Below are 20,733 nucleotides of genomic sequence, written 5' to 3' on the forward strand. Positions count from 1 at the left end.
CGTCCATCATTCAACCTCCCCTTAGTAATTTCTGCCCTTGTTGCCCTATATTAACTCCTTTGTCTGAGCTGAAGCAGTCTCAAAACCACTTAAATATATATACCATAAATCAATGTTTTCACAGAATCACAGAATCACATAGGTTGGAAAAGACCTTTAAGATCATCAAGTCCAACCGTAAACCTAACACTACCAAGACCACCACTATACCATGTCCCTAAGCACCTCATCCAAACGTCTTTTAAATACTTCCAGGGATGGCGACTCAACCACTTCCCTAGACAGCCTGTTCCAATGCTTGATAACCCTTTCAGTGAAGTAAAATTTCCTAATATCCAGTCTAAACCTCCCCTGGCGCAACTTGAGGCCGTTTCCTCTCGTCCTATCACTTGTTACCTGGGAGAAGAGACCGACCCCCACCTCTCTACAACCTCCTTTCAGGTAGCTGTAGAGAGCAATAAGGTCTCCCCTCAGCCTCCTTTTCTCCAGGCTAAACAACCCCAGGTCCCTCAGCCACTCCGTTTTGGTAAAGTCCAAAGTTAATGACTCCTTTGAGCAAAAAATATCCGTATAACCTCCACATTTACTTAGCCCATCTGGCTTGCCATTAGCCCCTCAGCACCCAGACGGCCCAGCCTGTCTTCCAGTCAGCACATCAGGTCAGTTTTGAGTCAGTGACAGTATTTGGTGATATGTCTCAGCTGTTAATAAGAGAACTGGGGGGAGACAAAAGGTAATGTGGAAAGCGTTGTTAAGAAGTCTTACTGATAGAGAAGGGAAAAACTAGAAACACTATGGGAATTCAGCTCAGGTAGCACATGATGACCAACTGAGATTACTGCTACAGGATAGAGGAGGGGACAGAGACGTAAAGAACAGAACACAAATCCATGGGAAGCCAGGCTTCATTAGTTTTGTTTCTAATGGAGTAACTTCCTTGCTATCAGAATACACCTTTTTGCCTAGAAATGAAATATTTACAAACTACAAACAAATTTATGCAATTTGCAAATTTATTTTCAAAAATTATGCAGCAAGTATTTCAGAGAAAAGTGATCACCTCTCACTCAATCTACTAATAAATTTAATCTTACTGAAACATTTTAGTTTATTTTCTCAGATTCTGCCATGGAGGAGAAAACCTGTCTATGCAGATACACTTCTCTTGTTATGAGGTGAGAATTACTTCTGTCTGTAGCACAGCGTGTTTTATATGAGTGCTACCCAGGGGAAACAAACTATAAATGTTTTAATGGGTGAAGAAAAGAAAGGGTGAAGCAGGTGACTAGCTAATTTTAAGACGCATCAATTTTCCTTAAAATTTGTTTTCTGCCATAATATTTTCTGTGAAATTCCTGATTATCCAGCTGATCAGAAAAGCTGTCTTTGAGAAAAACAGTTTAAATTTGTTCCTATTTTTGTTAAAATTTAAGGGCTACTTATTTTTTACAAGTCATATTACAAACTTGAACGCTCTTGTCAGCCTCAGCATAGCCCTAAAACATGAAAAAGGAACAAGTCACTCTATAAGAGGAGGCTGTGTAACCAGTGCCAGACATACTCCCACCAGAGTTGGGATTTGTATCTGTACAATTTGGGGTTGGCACTTTTCACCAGTGACTTATACATTTAAAAGAAAAAAAAAAACCAAAACAACAAAAAAAACCCCAAAACCCCAAAGACAAATTTTTGCCAGAGCACAGATTCAAACAGGAAAATAGTTGACAGGTTACCAGTGCAGTTCTTCTGGAAGTTGGGATTCTCTAGCGGGTGCCCCGGGATGCGGCACTGAAATCTATGCTGCCAGAACTCAGGAAACCAGGGGTTGCGGGTATTGGTGTCCAGACGCAGCTTCAGATAGTAGTCATCAAACGACAAGACCTCCGGAGACTGCAGTTTGATAGTGATGCCTCCATTTGCTTCAGGTTCGTAACCTTCAATGACTTCATCTCTGTCTGCCCAACCGTCACTGAAAAGAGGCAAAAAACCCACTTACTACACAAAGACAGGAAGCTTGTTTTGAAAAAGCAACGAGCCAAAGGCAGGCCAGCACTCTCAGAAGCAAGTGATTAAGGGGGAATCTAAAGGTACATCTAAAATTCAGGCAGAGAGGAAAAGAAGAAAGCACAGTGATGGATACTTGTAATGAGCAGTCTGACTGATTCATGCAGAGTCCTCATTTACTCATCTGGAATGATGAGGATTTATCCTTGTCCCTCTGGAAGGGGTTTTTGGGCATAGCTTCTGGTGTGATGTCTTTATGACTGAAGAGATTCTGCCTTATTTAGGCTGTCCTGTAAGGGGTGGATACTGAAAGTATTAATATTGATGGAAAGGAAACTGAGCCAGGATCCTGGGTGTTTTGCAGAAGAGATCTGAGCATGCATGGATCTTACAGCTAGAAGAGTAATTCCAATCAAACATAAAGTGAGAAATGCATTGTGTTGGAAGAGAATGGAATAAGAATACTTGATAAAGTTGACCAAGCTAAAAAGAATACCACATGCTATTCTCACACTGCATGGGATTTGTGATAACATGCCTTTTTTTTCTCCTTCTTTTTTTTTTTTTTTAACAAACAATGACTTTCTATTTTACTTCTCTGTTTATTCATGTAAGACATACTTTTAAAAACCTGAAGATAAAACTCTTTCTTGGCAACATTATTTCATGGAAGGCCTATTTTAACAGGTTTTAACAAAGTCTTAGCATCTGAGTTTTAGTTTAGTTTTTTTAACAAGAAGTCCATTGATTTAGTGCCATTCTCCAGTTCTTATTAGGGTCCCCTAAGAACAGTGCTATTACGGTCTAATTTAAGTGCAAATATAAGTCAGCCATTGCTTAATTTTAATATTCTAGGCATGTCATGAGAGAAATAGATTATTCTGGCACCTCAGATCTAGCTCTATCCACTCAGAATCAAATCAGCAGCACGGCTGCTGTGAAAAGCAGACAGATGAAGCACTTCCAGCAGCAAAGAGCTCAAGAGGAAAAATGCGATTGACCACTAAGAGAGAAGTCTCTGTTTCACCCAAAAGAGACTTGCATCCTGAACTCCAGACAGACTGAAAGAAGGTCCTTGTTAGGATCCTCTTACACACAGCCCTGAGAAGAACATCGGGGTGCAGACCATACCAGCCGAGGGCATTTATGAGACACTCACCATAGATGTGCCTGGGACTCCGCAATGGAAAACAGACAAGATGTGAAGCAGCAAGTCCTAGTCAAACAGGTGTAAAGTGACTATGCATTGGGCACGTGCGAGTCTTTGGTTCCCAGCCACCAGACTGAACAGCTGCATGGTTTAGCTGACGTTCACATTAACTGCTGCATCTGTGCAGTACGCACCCGGAAAAAAATGGCAGGTCTCCATGGAAATAGAGGAAAGCCCATGTACTGAATGCTTTCCATATGGGACGCATGACCCAAGCCTCTATTACAGGAAGTTATTTAAAAGATGGGACATCTGGCAGCCCACTGGCTGAGTGATCAACAGATTCCTTTCGACCTGGGCCCGGGGACCCACAAAGCTATACTTTAAGATGGCACTACATGGCACCTTCAAGCTGGGATTTCTTCTTTGTTTCCCCCTTTGCCAAAGCCTTGCAGTAGAACTGCCCAAAATTTCTGAGCTTACAAACCACTGACCAGTATCTTCATATAGCCAAGCAGCATGAGATACACGTGTATGCATGTTGCATCTCACATGTGGTATGAGAGCGGAGAGCAGGGTGAGGCACGGGGAGTAGGTCACAGGAGGGAGACAGCGATGGCTGAAGAGTCCCCCTGTGGAACTGGGGGTGGGCATGATGCAGCATCCCAAAGTGACTCTTTCTGCCAGGCTGAACCCAGCAGCCTCTGCTGGGTCACTTCTTCCCACAGCCAGCGATGTGGGTTACTCAGGTCCTGCCTTGGTACCATAGCCCGAATGATAACCACGTGGCACAGCCTTGGCCTGACAGCTGCTCTTGAGTTGCCACAGGAGTGCACAGGGTTCAAAAGCCAGAATTTGTCCATCCCTGCTCCCTGCCCCACTAGACTGCCTTGAGTTTCACAGAGGGAAAGAAGCCACAGCTCATCCTCTCTGCATCCCCCCACCCCTCACTTGTCCATGTCCTGAGGGCAACTAGTAAAATGTACCGTGCCCCCTGATTGCCTCACGACAGACCACAGTCTAGATAACCCTGCAAAGGTAAAACCAGGAGAACAAACTTGCTGGATTTCACATAATTCAAGCCATGAACTAGAACCAGAGGGGAGAAAAAGACACAATATTTATTTCTTCTTATGTGGAGGAAAAACAAGCAAGAGGTCACTCTTACAGCATAAGTAATTGAGTCCTAATTGCATGATTACTTCATTATTTGTCACAATGTTTATGGCTTGCAAACTGTAGGCTCAAGCAGAAACATTAGTGAGTCGAAAAGATTAACTAAGTCGGGACATTTTTTACAAGACTTTCTAGAAAAGAGGTAGTTTCTCTATTGCTTGGATTCCTACCAGCCAAATATTAGAGTGATTTATTTCCTCTCCCCTGTAAGTTTGGCTTGGAAAATTGCCACGTTCACTCTGAAGGCAAAGCAGAGCAATTCTGCAAAGGCAAGAGAAAGTGTATTTCAAGTTCTCTGAGGGCAGCTGATGGAAAAGTTCCCCTAAATTGGAACACAGATTGTCACCTAATGCTTCTTTGTCTCTCTCTGGCCCCAAATGCTTTTTGTTCTCTCTTCAACTTCCTCAAACTGTTAAATCTGTCTGATAAGTTTTGTGTGCAGCGAAATGTGAAGAAAAGGCACTGGAATCAGAGAAAAAAGTTCATATGTGTTGAAGTTCATATGGGAGCTTTGCTCTACTTCCAGTAAAGTCAAGGAAGCAAAAAGGAGTCCTCTGGTCTCTTAGGGGACCCCTGCCATCCTGGCGGCTGCAGGCTGGCTGTGCTGAAAGGTGCCCTAAGGGGGCCACGCAGCCCTACCAGCAGCCATGGGAGGATTACCAGAGAGGTAAGACCTTGTTGTAATCTCTGCCCGTATTCCTTTTTACTGTGTATATAAAAAAAAAGAAAGGAAAAATAAAAAAGGATTGTCTGCAAACTGTGGATCCTTAGCGCCGTATGAATAAATGGATGGTGTTCCAGAAGACAATGTTAAAAAAATTGACATTTCTAATGCAGGGCAACAGTACAATACTGAAGTCCAGGTGACAGCGTGCATGTCAGTGACAGAATCACAAGACCAATAGCTGATTCATTAAAATGAGAAAAAATTTTCAGGAAAAATGAGATCTCATTAAAAAAAGGCAGCATATACTATTCTTTTGTTGTCAGAATCAAGTATTTTCCACCTACTTTCCTTCTTTTATCCTGCTGAGTAGCAAGTAGCAGCACACGTAGCGCTTTTTGCAAAACCATCTTTCTGTGTGCCTTTACTGCAGGTTTCAGGAGGTGGCCCAATATCCATCTCCCAAACTGCCTTCCCTGATGAGTGACCATTGTAGGTTTTGTGTCACTTTCTGGCCTTGAAACGTGCCAGGTATCTTGCGCAACAGTTGGATCTGAAGCTCTGTGAGGGGGTTTAAAGTGTGAAGACAGAAACAGTGACGGAGGGACAAGTGTGTGGGTGTCAAACCAACAACCACTCTGTTCGCTCTTAGGAGAGAAAGAGCCAACTGCTTTTGTTACACTTCTGTGGTGTTTATCACAATCAACATGGTCACTGATACTCTGCAAGCTACTCTCGGTCCAAGTCCCAGCCTAGTGGCTGACATTCATGACGCCAAATCCAAATTTCAGCATTCAGTCACAAACAAAAATCAAGCAGAAAGGGGAAAAGCCCAAGGCTACCCCATCTAGCTTCAGAAGTTCTGTTTCCCATTATCACAGACTGAGTTTGAAGAAACAAAGCTATTTTTTCTTAACTGGTTTACTATTCTGCTAACGTGTGACAATGGACATTTCTGAATTGTGGCCTCAGCATCTTAGCCTCTCTGTATTTTCTGAACTGCAGACACATATATTCCTGTGACTGAAATACCAGGACAAATGTAATGGATTTCCAATTTCCTCTCCTCTTCCAAACATGAACACTGTCAGCTGCTTTTCACAAGGGCTGATGAGACAACCAGCAATCAGGCTTTCTATTTTCATCTCCTCAGGACTTAACTCTTAAACTATGCAGCATCAGCTCTGCTCTGCTTCCCCACACAGCACTCAGAGCATTACTATTCCAGATGCTTTTTCCAAATAAGCAGACACACAAAAAGAAAACATGCTGTTGTTTAGGAAGACTACTTGCCCTGTGATTATTGTAGGAGGTAGCATCCTTTCACAGGTAAACAAAATGAAACACATTTGTCAGTTGTGGACACTGACTGGCAATTTGCTCCCTGCACCCTTATAAGGCTTGATCTGACGGACCAAAGATGTGGAGGGCAACTGATTTAGACTCCTCTGTCTGGAGGGCTGCATCACTGGCAGCTTTGTCAACTCCCTGTGCATTAGCTAAGGTAATCTTTTCTGAAGAAGTTTGCATTCATGATAAGGGGGTTTTTTATGCTGTATTGGCCAAGTCATGAAATATATAAAAGAAATTAAGAGCAAAAAGCCCTTTATAAATGCTAAATGAATTATTTTTGCAATAATCCTTCTGCCTACAGCAGATATTCATGTTATTATAAAACCAAATAAATCAATCATATTAAAATAATTTCCATCTTTTTTTTGGACAGATTCCGTTCCTGTGCTAGTGGATATTTTTATCCACTTTGAAAACAATGTTACATGGAGCTATAGCTATGTAAATTGGAAACATTCGTTTCAAACTTCCAACCTTCGCAGAGGTTCCCTGCAGATATCCCACTCAGGTAGGGTAGCAGGGCCCCAGGTGACCATAACTGTCACAGAAAAGGATCAGAGTCTATATTCTTGCCTTTCTCTCCTTTCCACAAAACTAAAGCCCATGTCAATATACTTTCCCTTGTCACGTCGATATACATCCCCGCAGAGCACATTTCTGAATGCCTTCTTGCCATTGCTCTCAAGGCTGCCGGCTGGCCTGCTGTTATGTTAAACTTCTAATAGTTTTAAATATGAGGACAGCACCACTCAAAGAATTCAACATTCAATAAAGTGCCATGCCATTTTGTTATATATGTCAATATCTTTATTTTCAAGGACAATTACTATATGCTGGATTATATAAATAAAAGGCTGGACATTTTACTTGGAAAGTGCTTTTTGCGAAACCATCTTTCTGTGTGGTGGTCAGACACTGCTTATTTAGAGGCATTTCAAAATGCTACAAACCCCTAAATAGTGATAAGTGGAGTTTAAATAATTTGTTATTTGGTTCAGATAAATGCCAGTGCTCTGGATTTCCAGAGCTGGTCAGACTTGGAAGCCTGCAAATTCAATTTTCTCTTTTTATAAAAGTCTTTTCTGACAGCGGCCCACTGGAAAAGCCAGCGTGGATTCTCCTTCCTGCGTGCAGGAGTGGTACGACTGTGACGGCCTCCTGCCTGCTCTTCTGGCCGAACCGATGGAAACTCAGAGCTCAGCATAAGGCCAACCCAGAAAGTTCCAGTGTGGCAGGTGGAATAATTTCATAGGCAGCTCCACCAAAAAAATCAGTGTTGCTACTTGATATAAGCAGGAGGTGGCAGAATCAGGCCCGGAGTAATTCACAAACAGTACTGTAGCTGGCTGCTTAGCTGCCCTCTTCTGGGAGTAGACTTTTTAAAAAAAATCTTTATTTCACCAGCCTGATGTACTGGAAAGAAAAAACACAATTAGCTTATTATGAAGGAGGATGGACCTATTCTCAGGCAATAAGGAACTCTACCAAAGATATTCAGTGTCTTTGTAACACACGCCTCAAACAGAAGATGCCGTGTAAAGAAAATTGAAACTGTCCAATATTCACAAGTCAGCAACTGGCAAAGTGACTTTCCTCCTTAGGCTTATGCATTATCAGTCAATCCTAGTGGTCACCAATGTCAGCTGAAAGGTGCTGATCATTACTGTTAATGAGCATTATTTCAAACATGAAAAAAAAAAGGCCATTTTTGCACTCATTCATTCTCCTAATTCATCAGTACTACATACTTGCATTGAAAGGTGGGAGAGCTTTCCTCAGTTGCCAAACCATGAATTCTTAAAAAGCATAGTTTTACTTTTACATGTGTGACAAGTCCTGGCAATCTTAGGAGATTAGTCCCATGGCTTCAGATAAGCCTGTATCTCACTGCTGGCAAGACCAGACTGAAAGGCTGTATACTGTCGTGCTATAACCTGAGGCTTGCTGAGCACTGACTGACCTCCTTAAAACCAGAATAATCAAATTCACTAAATCTTGTCAGCTGAAAGAAAAAAAAAGGGGTTTCTAGGCCAGTAGTTTTGCTCCTGCAGGCAGAGATGGAGGTAGGCAGGAGTCATCACCTTCCCAAGCTGCCTGTCTTTTGCAGCAGGCATCACAAGGTACTGTGAGATTTGAACCTGTTCCCTTTCCCCACAAACTGTGCTGGGCTCAAATGTACCTTGAATTCCAGCCTTTAGATTTCTCCTAGTCGTTGACCTTCATAGGTCAATCCTGACTCAAATCAGCTGAAAGCATCATGGGAACATCAGCTCTGCAAACTGGAAGCAGGAGGAGAAAAACCACTGAAACTCCTTCTGAGAGGGCAATGGAAAATAAGAGGGAGAGAGAAGATTGCTGCCTTGACAATCTCCCACACACACAAGAGAAGGTACAAGAGAAGCATTTGGTGCCAGGCCGTGCGGTTACTGATTTTAGACTCATAACTCACACAGTGCTACTATGCCACTGTGGATTTTAATCCTGCCACGGACTACAGGTTGAAAAGCATGTCAAACCTGGTCAGGACTTGGGTGGGACATCCCTAGAGACCACCAGTGTGACTCAGAAAGAGACCGGTATGATTTATCAGTTAACCCTGCTCCCTTTGAGACAGCTACATGTACCCATCATGGTTTGAACTCTAATGTCCTACAGGAGGTGCTATTTTCTGAGACAAATTGAAAGATGAAGTTTAAAAATCATTCACAAGGCCACTTTCTGCAAGCACTTTGTCATATTTCTTAGTAAATTTTCTGTTCTTGCCAGATTCTGTTTCATAACATTGCATACGCAGTTTTTCACTTCCCATCCACAATTACTGAAGGCACACAGTCGCAGTAGCACATTAGTTCTTATATTTTATGCAAGCACAAATTGTTGGTAAGGGCTTCCAATTTTTATTTAGTGAATCAGTGGATTTTTTTGAATGACACTCTGTTAAGAACTAAGCTGATAAATGATAAGTCGTTATGTTTCAAATTATTATCATTCACTTTTGTGTGAATTTTCAGAGTTTTTGCACTGTTCATTTTAAAAATGTAGATTATAACCTCATGGACCATGACGGATTGTATTTTGCAAATATGTATTTAGGAGGGTTTTAATTATCGTATGTGGTGCATATATTTGCATGCAATTTACATAATGTAATTTAACTGCCTATCATGCAGGCGTTATCTTGGGGAGTCTTTACTGTGAAGATTCTTGACATGGTTGGCATGTGCAGCTTTTTGTAAATGTAGTTGCTGCTTTCACGCAGGAAAGGCTTTACCATTCTCAAGGGTGCACAATGGTGCATATCTTGGAAAATCAGCAACCATACATATATTCTCTAAGGCAATAGCTGATTTTTCAAAAGGTGTACACATGCTTTCACCCCAGACTCTCAAGAGGATTGAATCCTTGCTCTGCTTATTTGAAATTCACAACATGAGGCATCATGAAAGCACAATATCTTTTCCAAATGAAAGCACATGTGTAGGGAGGAGGAGAGTATCCAATTTTAAACAAACACACACAAATAGGAAGCCTTAATCTTAACATTGTGCCTCCTATAAGGTGCTCCTGGGCTACAATATGTGCAGTCAAATCCAAGACTTTTAACATCTTATTAATATACCCAAATCTGAAAACAGAGAGGTTTATCTTTGCTTCTCTGTACCAGTTCTTGGGGATTTTTTTTTATCCCCTTGCTGTTGCTGTGCTGCAAATTATGTGCAAGAAGACTCCCCTGAAGAATGAATATGGATAGTAAGAGGTAGCTCCTGCCTCAGATCGCTCAACTGTAGTCCCTTTTCAGGGAGGATAGTTAGAAAGAAATATTCTTGTTCAGACTTCTATCCTGTCTGAAAGTCTTAGAGACTGAGGTCTTCTCTGTGCAACCATGCAAAGGCATAAAGGGGAATAGAGTGTTTCCTACCTCTGCTTCAGCCAACTACAAACTACTCAAGTCTCAGGGCCAGATCTGAAGGACTGGAAAGAGAGATGCCATACGGAGGGGAAACAGGCTAGAAATACACGGGAAGGTACACGTATACACACAGGAAAGAGAACAGTAAAGACACAGCCCTCTCTGCTCCGTGCCACTCCAGCAGAGCTTGCTGGATGCTTGGATGTGAATTTGTTATGCTTCCTAAACGATTAATTCATAGCTGTCTTCCTTAACCACAGGCAGAAAAAGAAGTACATTTCCTTTCTTCTCTCCTTGCTTTGTTTGTCGAGGTGCTGAGGAACAGGGAAATAGAGAAACATCTTATAATCGCATTTCCACCTCCATTTTCACACAAACTGTGCTGAGCTCAAAAATACCTTGAATTCCAGCCTTTAGATTTCTCCAAGATGTTGACTTTCACAGGATAGTGCAGAATTTTCTTTCAGTGGTTTATATTCTTATGTGATTCTCTCAAGCCATCCCTTACTGTAACCATCTCATATAATAATGCTTAAGAGAAATATATAGAGAGTTTACAAGCCTTTTTTTAATGGAAATCAAATTTCAAATATGCAGATCTAGAGAGGACATCCTACATCTTGCATCAAGTTGCTACTACTGGTTTCCATATATCCTCTTTCCCTACCTGTACAAGGTTTCTGGAATGCTATTTCCACACTCATGCTTGAAAACTGGACCTTTAGACACGTATTTATGCAGGAACTGCTCATTGCTTTGATAGCCCTTCAATGAAACCATGTCTGCAGAGGAACTGATAGCTGTACATAAGAGCACGCTATCCATTCCATACCAAAGCATACTAACATGGGCTTCAAAACATCACATCGAATAAAATGGAAAAAAAAGGTGAAATATGGTGAAACCATGATAGAATCACAAAACTTGTGAACCTATTAATCAAAGGTAACATGTTTTAGAAGAATATTTCCATAAACAGCTGTTTCTGTTTCTACCAAAGCTATTTTAGATTTGGCCATATCTGCCATTCTTTCTTTTTCACTTTCTGTGGATACTTGAACATTCAGATTACTATGAATGTTTATGAATAAGATATTTTCCACTCCAATATTCATAAATTGTTCATTTGAAACTGTATATTGATATGGAAAATATCCAATTCATACTATGCTAGTGAGTCACCTAAGCACCTAAACCTTTCCAGTGAGAGAATCAAGTAATACTTTAAGGTTTTCATAGAATAAATAAAGTAAAATCATCAGACTTCAGTAACCTACTAACACAGCATTGCATTATGTCTGCAGCGAACAGCTCATGAACCACTTGCAAACCAAGAAACCAATGAATAATTTGAATAATGTATTCACCTGAAAATTAAGCAATCTTTCCACAGTTACTGAACATTAAAATAGGTATAATGCCTTGAATATTTCTTTGATAATCCATTTTGTTCAGGCAATACTATTATACTTGACCCAAAGCAACTGTTATAGAGCATTTTAAAGATATATAAAAGTATTATTGATTTACTCTTCTGCACTTATTGTTATCTTAAAGTCATAAATGTTTATTCATGTAGCTACACAGATATGAAATAAGAAATCTAAGTACAATCATCTGCCTGTCGAAACCAAACTTAGTTCAACATCACCCAGCTAACCTCTATGTCTTAAAAGCATCTGCCTTATCAAGCAGAGCTACAGTAGGAGAGTAGCAGCCTTCTAGGCATTTAGGTGTCTGGTATCTAACCCATTTTAAATCAATATATGCCCAGAACATAACTGGAAATGATGAGGTATCTTGCTCAGAGGAACCACGGAAATGTGCCATCTTGTTTAAATGCTACTTATTAAAGACTAGATTGTAAGTTTATTATTCAGATTGTTCAAGCGTTACTCCTTCTAGGGATCATGCTGGCATCACTGAGAGCACTAAGATGGCAGTTGCTCACTGACGTAAGGAAAAGGTCCACACAGGCTCCTGCTAGCGTGCAGCAGCTGAACAGTATTACACTGCATCTCACTGTAACCTCATTTTGTGGCACCCAGGGCATGGAATAGCCGCAGCAAGATGCATACTTAAATACAGAGTTTGCATACAGCAATACCTGCCTACCAGCCTGACTATCTAGGAATTAGAAATAGCACCTATTGAATCTTTTTTTTCTATTAAAAAATTGATTAATATGCAGACTTATCCAAGTGTTTGAGAGAACATCAGTGAAGATTTTCTAAAAGTGATAGGTTTCATTGTAAGTTATGCTAATCAGAAAGGTATATTGAAGATATTATGAAAAAAGGGTAAAACTCACTAATCTGTTATAAACATTACTAAAAATTGTGAAGTGAACAGATGTACATTTAGAAAAAGACTAGAGTGATTTGCCAAAATCTTGCTCAGATTAGATGTATTCTTATAAGTACTTGAAACTTGTTTAAAATCGCCCGAGTAAAATAGTTCCATATACTCTTTATATGGTCAAGCCAACCTATAACTAAGTAAATGTACCATCGAATAAACTACTGACATTTCATTAGACTAAATGCTAAAGAAATGCAGCAAAGTCACAACTGAGAAGGCCTCCATTCTTCAAAGTGTCTAAATCACCAAATTACCAAATTAATGCACAATGTAATCAGATTAAATTCAAAATGGATGAAACAAAGAATTTTTCTTTGTTAATTCTGTACCGGAGATTGAGAGGGCAGCTGTTTTCCTTCCAGATCCCAAGCTGTACTTGAATTGGAAGACTTCTTCCAGGCAATAGGTATGGATATCTTTTTCTGATATCAGACGTTTTGTGATGGAAACTCCTCTTAATTCTCATCTTTCCCAAGAAAGGATGGGGGCTTTGCTGCTGTTGTAGAGGCTATGCTTTTGCCTTTTATTTATGCAGTCATGGAATAATTTAGGTTGGAAGGCACCCCTGGGGATCTTATCGCTCAGCAAGATATATGGTCCATGCAATCACCCTTCAAATAATTTGGCTCATTCCGGTCATTGTCTTCAGGTCATTAGAGAAAGTACGAGTCATGTAACTCAGGAGACAGCAAATCTGCTACCATAACTTAAGCTTTACGCTTTTATTTAGGAAGCCAAAACTTCTTTTATATTTTATTAATCTATTGACCCCAGAACAATCATAGTGTTCCTAGGATCAAATTTTATTAATTAGTGATGAGGTCACAACTTACTAATGGAAAACTGAAGTAAGCTTTTTTAAAATAGAACGTGATTTTGACCAGCTTTTGCGCAAGGGCACAATCAGGAAAGAGTGTGTAAGCAGCCTTTCCTCTTACATGACACAGTGAGAGAGAAATATCTTTGCTTTTCCATTCATTAATCCAGCCAGAGAAGAGGAATGGGTATGGACTCACTTAAAATAGATAATTGTCACTTTGCTTCATGCAGTAGCGGGAGATATGCAAAGAAAATCTGAAAGGCGCTGTGCAGAAACTTCACTTGAGTAAAATTGCTGTGCTCATGGTCAAGGAAAGGTGGAAGAGTAAAAGCCAAATGGCATCAACTAAAGCCCACTGTCAGGGTGCTGCATGGGCCAGCTGCTCCCTGAGGGCTGGGGAGCTGGGAGCTGAGGGCGACCCCAGGGCAGGGCAGGACAGAGCCTTGCCAGCCAGGGCTCAGGCCAACCGTGCCCAAGCCAGGCGAGCCAGGGAGACCCAGAGGTCGTGGCCAGGTTCAGCCAAGAGTTGAGGTCACTGGGGAGAGCACCTGATGACATTAATTGAAGAGCTGACTGATGCCACAGCAGAAGTGTCCTTTCTGTTTTCAGCTTTTTTTAGTGATTTTTACAGTCTCTTAAGTTGAAACAGGAAACATTGCTTTCTTAATGTTTCTGTTCCGCAAATAAAATTGCTACAGTCACCACAGACACACAACACGTGCAGACAGAAGAGAGAACAACCCTCATGACAACAAACTGGACCAACTGTCTTTTCCTGATAGTCAGAAAGAAAAGGAAATTCAAAGCCATGGAGAAGATGACAAGTCCCCAGTGTTGTTATTTCCTTTTACTTTATGGCTGAACGATATGTGAAAGGTTAAGAATCCATCTCAAAGAAACTAAATGTAGTCTAGCTCTATCAACAAAATCTGAAAGCAAATTTTAAAATCCATATTTAGACATGAGAACTGGAAAAAACAGTTATTTTTGGAGAAGCATTGAAAATAAAAAATACTGTCTTGTATTCATCCATTGAAAAACCAACAAAACCTACAGACCCCAAGGTAAGTCACATGCACATTTAAAAAACAAACAAACAAATCAGAACAGTGGAAAAAATAAAGGAAAATAGCTTTTTCAATAAAAATACTGTTGTGGGGCAAATGTAAGAACAGCAATCTGAATCTCTGAATAGTTTGGATACAAGGACTGTTGCTCACAAAAAGATAGAAGAGATGAAGGAAGAAAAATTGATGGAGAGAGCAGAGCCAGAAAAAGAGCTCTATAGATTTTGTGTATTATGACCTGCGAGCTGTAAGTAAAGGAAGATTGCACAGTTGGTACTACCTCAGGAGAAACCTGGGATGTGATTAAAAGCCAAACAGGCACAGCACTTTCAGCTGCTTCCTGCTGTCTTAGAAAGGAAAATTGTTTGAGTTTTCCAGGGTGCCTTTTACCTTCCACTGATGGCCACCTGTGCTTAGTCCTCTACCTTCCTCTCTACTTGATTCCTGGTGCATTAGAAGTCCTTATTTCCCACCCCACTGAGAACTAAAGCATGGGTAGGCTTAATATACCCAGGCAAAAGGAGTGGAAGTGGAGGACAGTCTTACAGTAGCCTGAGCCTTGAGGGACCAGCTATTCTACATGGAGTGAATGACTTATCCCTAATGAATACCATGGAATTGATTCTGAATCCTTCCACTGTGGTCTGGTAACACTTACTTATCTGAGGGATACAACAGAAAATAAATGAGATATTGCTCAGCATTAGTAAATATTGGTCAGTTAGAGAAAGGAAGGAATATGAGGATAATATCAAGGTCACTTTCATCATGGGTCATCACCTTTTCGGAAGGTCCATGGCAGGCAGAGCGCACAACTGTTGAGAAAGAATGTGGATGTGAGGATATTTTGAGAGTTTTTAAGTAAGAAGAGTGGATAAATGTATACATACAGATATATAAATACATTGGTGATACCATAATTTTCTGAGTAACATTATAACTAATGGAGAAAGGGGAAAAGGGAGGGAAAGCAGTGAATTACTACAGGATAGTCAATGCTGTTTGAAGTATAAATAGTTCATAACCAATGGGTATTAATCTTATTTCCAGTTGTAAGAAAGGAAAAATATTTAACCCAATGCCCCATTTGACAACATTTAGGAAACAATGCTGATGGAAAGAACAGGAAAAAAACCAGCAGCATTAAGTTTTTACTTAAAATGAAGTAAAAATATAGCTCTTCAGGAAATTAACCCTTATTTAAAATCAGACTTTGTTTATTAATTAATTAGAAATAGTCATATATTTTTAAAATCAGTGCAATGAACTTCACCCTGCAGTTGTTATCGGGGGAAGAGGGAGGGGATGGGAGAGCTGTGCAAACATGAAACCTCTATGTATCATCTACGTAGTAACCACAGATATAAGCCAAAGGGGAATTCACATGAACGGGGATGAACTCTATTTGCCAATCAGTTTTCATCCTCTGACACTTGCCCACTAAGTCTCCCATGCTGTGCTATAGGGCCGCTTACTGTCTGCTGTACACTGACTCCTGCTACGGCCAAGTAATCCCTTGTCACCCCATGTTTTTCTCTTTCCCATCTGCTTGTCTGTTATCTCCCCAGTTATTCTTCCTTTCTACCCTGCATGACCTCCACCCTTTCACACTGTCTAGCTACTGAGACTTCATTTAATGAAAGCCTCTAGATATTGTCATGATTTAAATGATAGAGAAACAAAAAAACTCCTCACCAACTACATGAAGAAAAGGACATTTTTCATTAGCTCCTATTTTTTGTGTGACAGGCAGTATCTCCATATGCAGAGCCAGAAACTGCACACTGTAAACTACATTTTAATCCCTACCAAAATACAATAAAATAGAAGGATGCCACATAGGTTAAAAAGAATTAGCTGTGAAAGACTGGCATTGTATTAATGGGAACTACATAGTTTTGGTAGAGGAAGAACAGAACTGTCCCTGGAAGACTGACCCAGTACAAAGAATGAGATCACTACAACGTTATTTATTTCCTTTGCTGCATTAACATCAAGTTTAACTGTGCTACTAGAAACGTGAACTCCAGCAAACGTATTAATTTTACATTTCCCTATTGCTACTATTGGTCTTATAATAAATGCATGTTTGCGTTCTGAATAATAATTTTTTAAAAAGTAAATATATCTTTTAACAAAATTAGAACTTGATCCAGTACTGGTCAAGGGAATGCTTGAACTGTCTAAAATGTAACTACTAGAACATCATAACACTTTCACCAGGAACTCGGTTGACTTTGAAGCTGTATTTTTTGCACAGGGGATAGAAGGGAAACTGGAAGTATGTCATCATGATGGAACTAAAATATCACTCCCAAAAAAGACAGCCTTCTGTCATATTATAGTCATGTATAGATATTATATATGTGTGCCATGTAATTCTGCCAGCCAAGAAAACAGGAGTGTAAGAAAGGGTTTTGGGAAAAAAAAAGTAACGCAATTAGCAGACAATGAAAGTAATATTTGCTAGCTCAGTTTTTATTACCTTGGTGAGGAAGTCTCTACCTCAGGACTCAAAATCCACAGGCATCAATGAATTCCATCTTAGGACTATGTTTTCTAATATCCAAAGAGAGGAGAGGCGTTCCTTTGTTATGTGCCTGTCTAATCAATGGCCAGAAATAGCAAGGATTATTTTGCAGGGATGGTTTGACAGGGAAGCGTCTGATGGGAATTGGTTTAATAAGATAACCTTTTAAAATGGTATATTTGGGAAATCCTTAGAGAAGCACATACCAGTGTTAATTTGACAGCCTTCTCTGTAGCAGTCTTTTTTTCTTAAAAGAAAATAAAAATAAAAGGAACTAATCTCAATAGGGACAGATTCATTTTTCTCTTTTCTTTTTTTTATGGAATCCCAGAGTCTAATTAACCAGGCCTGGGTTTTTTTGTCATATTGAAATGTAAGCTCATTTAAAGCCAATGAGCCCATTCAACAATAATGGAAAGCGATACTGCTGCTCCTTTCTCCTCTCCGACACCACGTTTACCACCCACCATCACATGAATATAAACCAACCGATATTAGTCCACATTGGTCATTAGCTGCTTTGCAAAGACCTTACTATTTTATTATTTACTAAAAGTAAAATCAAAATCAGGAAAAATGTCTCCTTCCTCTCTGAAGTGAGGAAAGCTACCTGTCATACAACAGTAACTTCTTCTGTGTCTGTGCTAATGCATAGTACCGAAAGACACGATGCTTCATCCTGAGAAGTGCTGAAGTGTTTATTGTTGGCTTTTCACATCTTATTCAACTAGATTGTCCTTGTGATTTTTACTTTACCATTAACCCAAATATTTGATGAGCACAGACTATAAAATTGCAAGACACATTTAGAAATTAAGAGATATTACAATATACAATATTTTCAGAGACTTTTTAGAGTCTTCATGGCTTACATATTTCATTCTTCGAAGCTTTTTTTGAAATCATAAGAGCTAAAGAATTATTTTATGTCAAACGGAAATGAAGATTCTTATACGGTTGCATGCCTTCAGGAACAATAACTGAATAGAAAGACAAAATAATCCATAAATCACCCAAAAAAAGGCTGCTCTGCTCCTCCCACCAAGGACAGAGAAGCATACTTAATAAGCTAAGTGCAGACACAACACTAGGGCTAGGAGAAACCATAGTGTTTCATTCCACAGTTTGCTCAAGTTAATTTCCCAGAAAATCTATTCACAAATAGCAGAAATATTCATGCAAGATATACCTGCTGCTCTATACTGGACCAACAATATAAAGTCATTTGTAATCCATTTTAGCTTTGCATCTACATAGTACAAAGTGCCTGAAGTTCTTTGGTCCTACAGACTCATCACAGTTTTTCAGACCAGAAAGACAGGGCACCGGCTTCTCCTTAGTGTGTTACTAAAGCTCTAATTACTCAGCTTTTTAATGGAAACTCCTTTGAGGCATGCATTTGAAACAGCCACTGGTGTTCTGGCATTACAGAAAGACAACAGCTTCCAATATCCCAAGAATGTCTGGGATAAAGAGTAACCTTATTTATTTTCCCAAGTTGAAAAGAAAAAAAAGATTTTCTTTGCTCAAAAAAAGTCTGGAACCAAGGGTGCATCTGAGTTCCGACATCTAACAATTATGGAGGAAACTAAAAGGAGATGGAAATACTATTAGTGATTGTTTTTACTCTTCAAAACACTGGGACTCACTCACTGCTGCATGATGGAAATTTTATGCTGAAAAATTGTTGTTAATTTCGAACCTCACATTGACATAAAAATACACCAAGATTTATTCTCATCTGCCCCCTCTTTACATGGACTTGTCAGAATCTTACACTCCCCTTAATGATCTCCCTCAGTATATTTTTATATTGTAATTTATTTACATGCAAAACATAAATTTGAATCTTTCTTTTTGCTGCCTGTTTACATCCTTGACATTATTTGTCTATTTGATCATTTCTACATTTGATTTCTTTCTCTTACATCAGCAGCTATATTTGCAATGTCCTTCAATACTTTTTAGATGCCTGTGTGCCTCATCTTCATTTCTCTTGAGACAGATTTAAACAGCAGCTAGTTTAGTCATTTTAAACTCTTCATATTCTATCTTTATTCATCAGTTTACTTCCTTCCTGCTATTTATTTTTTCTCATTGTAATTGTATAAGCCTCTCCGATTTCTCTTAACACACCAGCTATCTCCTTCTATATGTGTTGTAATTTCCTTTCTTCGCACATTGTTCTTGTTTGGCTTACAGTCATATCCTTCCACTTGGCAGAAAACAAGAATGCTCAAATAGCCAGGCTGAAAAAATCATATTCTTCATTATGCACAGCACCTTATTGATATGCATTTCTTATATATATTTTGAAATAATTGCTCTTGTAGTTTATACTACAAGTTCCTAGGAGGAAAAAAATTCTCTTTGGAATTTCAGTATTTAATTTGAAATAATGCAAATCAGAAACAGTGCTTCTAATACATATTTGATTTAATCTTCAGGCATATGTATATTACTTAGTCCCTGAGGGGATGGGAATCCTGAGCATACAACAGTTGTAAGAGCATTGCATTCTTTAAGTAAATAATTTTGTAAATACCTCCTTGGCCTTGAGAGGACCTAAAAATTTTTGTATTGCTATTTCTGTATATGTTTTTGTATGTGTTTGAATATATATTTCTATGCACCTGTACTTAATAAAAAAAATTTAAAACTATTTACCTACTTACTGTAGTAATTTCTTTCAGAACAGCCGCTACTTTCCCCAGCTACACAGAGATCTCACCATTCAGCTCGTCTCTGCTCCTGCTATCTCGCCCAGTACCTGCCTTGAACTTGGCAGGAAAAGTCACCAAGCCTCAATGAGCGCAGCACACGTGCTGCCGTGCCTCCCCTATGTTCGAATGGATTTGCTCTTGCATGGGAGATGGAAAGAGGAACTACAGGACATTACTTCTGGCAGTGTATATCTCCAGCACACAACATGTCCCAGCCGAAGCTGCAGACTTTAACCCTGTCAACTCAAAATGTACGTTAAACTCTTAACAAGCATGCAGAGAGGTTTGGGTTCATGGGGAAAGGGGTAGGGGAAGGTGAAAAAGATCTGGACTGAACTTTCCTATCTTGGCACTTTGGCATCCCTGGTTGAAGAGGTACTGCACATGGCAACTGGGAGATCACTGCCTTCAACACTTGGGTTTTGTGGATCCAGCTCTTTGCTCGTGTTAAATGGCCTGGAAAAATGAAGTGACAGACTTTGAATATTTCCTCTTCAGAACTTTGGTCACAGAGCTGAAAAAAATCCATTAGGATTTTTTGCTCTGCTCAGGAGGAAGCCCAGAACCTCTCACTCACAGCCCATTCCTCTTTCCTGAGAGAGACAGAAAGCAAGCTGTGGGGTTTTGTGGGGTTGTAGATGACCTGGCCTCTCTACAGCATTTAGGCAGTGAAACTCAAGAGATGAAGAGAAATGGAGGAAGGTCAGTGGGTAGTGGCAGGGGAGATAGTCTTGGGCAAAGGGATTACCCAAATAAAGTCCATTCCTGTTTACCTTATTTCTAGCTAAGAGTTTGTGCCCTGTGCATGCCTGGCTGTGAACAGCACAGTTCCTTTATAAACAGCAACAACAAAAGAGTACATCTGGCTGTTCTGGCCTCTGTTGTGAGGCTGGCAAGGCATGTCAGACCAAGTAAGCAGCAGCCATATCTGGTAGCTACTTAAATGTTATTAGGACATGCAAGCACAGGGCACTG

The 20,733-nt window shown here is 39.9% G+C and overlaps 1 protein-coding gene across 3 annotated transcripts in view; it reads right to left on the bottom strand.

The window, feature by feature from the left end:
• Positions 1–20,733, bottom strand: part of GRM1 (glutamate metabotropic receptor 1) — a 193,472-nt gene that overhangs the window by 66,352 nt on the left and 106,387 nt on the right. For all 3 annotated transcript variants that reach the window (XM_072857953.1, XM_072857955.1, XM_072857954.1), the window contains exon 3: positions 1,734–1,969. In XM_072857953.1, the coding sequence (XP_072714054.1) occupies positions 1,734–1,969 (236 nt within the window). The remainder of the gene's footprint in view (positions 1–1,733; positions 1,970–20,733) is intronic.

This window comes from Ciconia boyciana, chromosome 3, assembly GCF_034638445.1.
Source record: "Ciconia boyciana chromosome 3, ASM3463844v1, whole genome shotgun sequence".
Lineage (NCBI taxonomy): Eukaryota > Metazoa > Chordata > Aves > Ciconiiformes > Ciconiidae > Ciconia > Ciconia boyciana.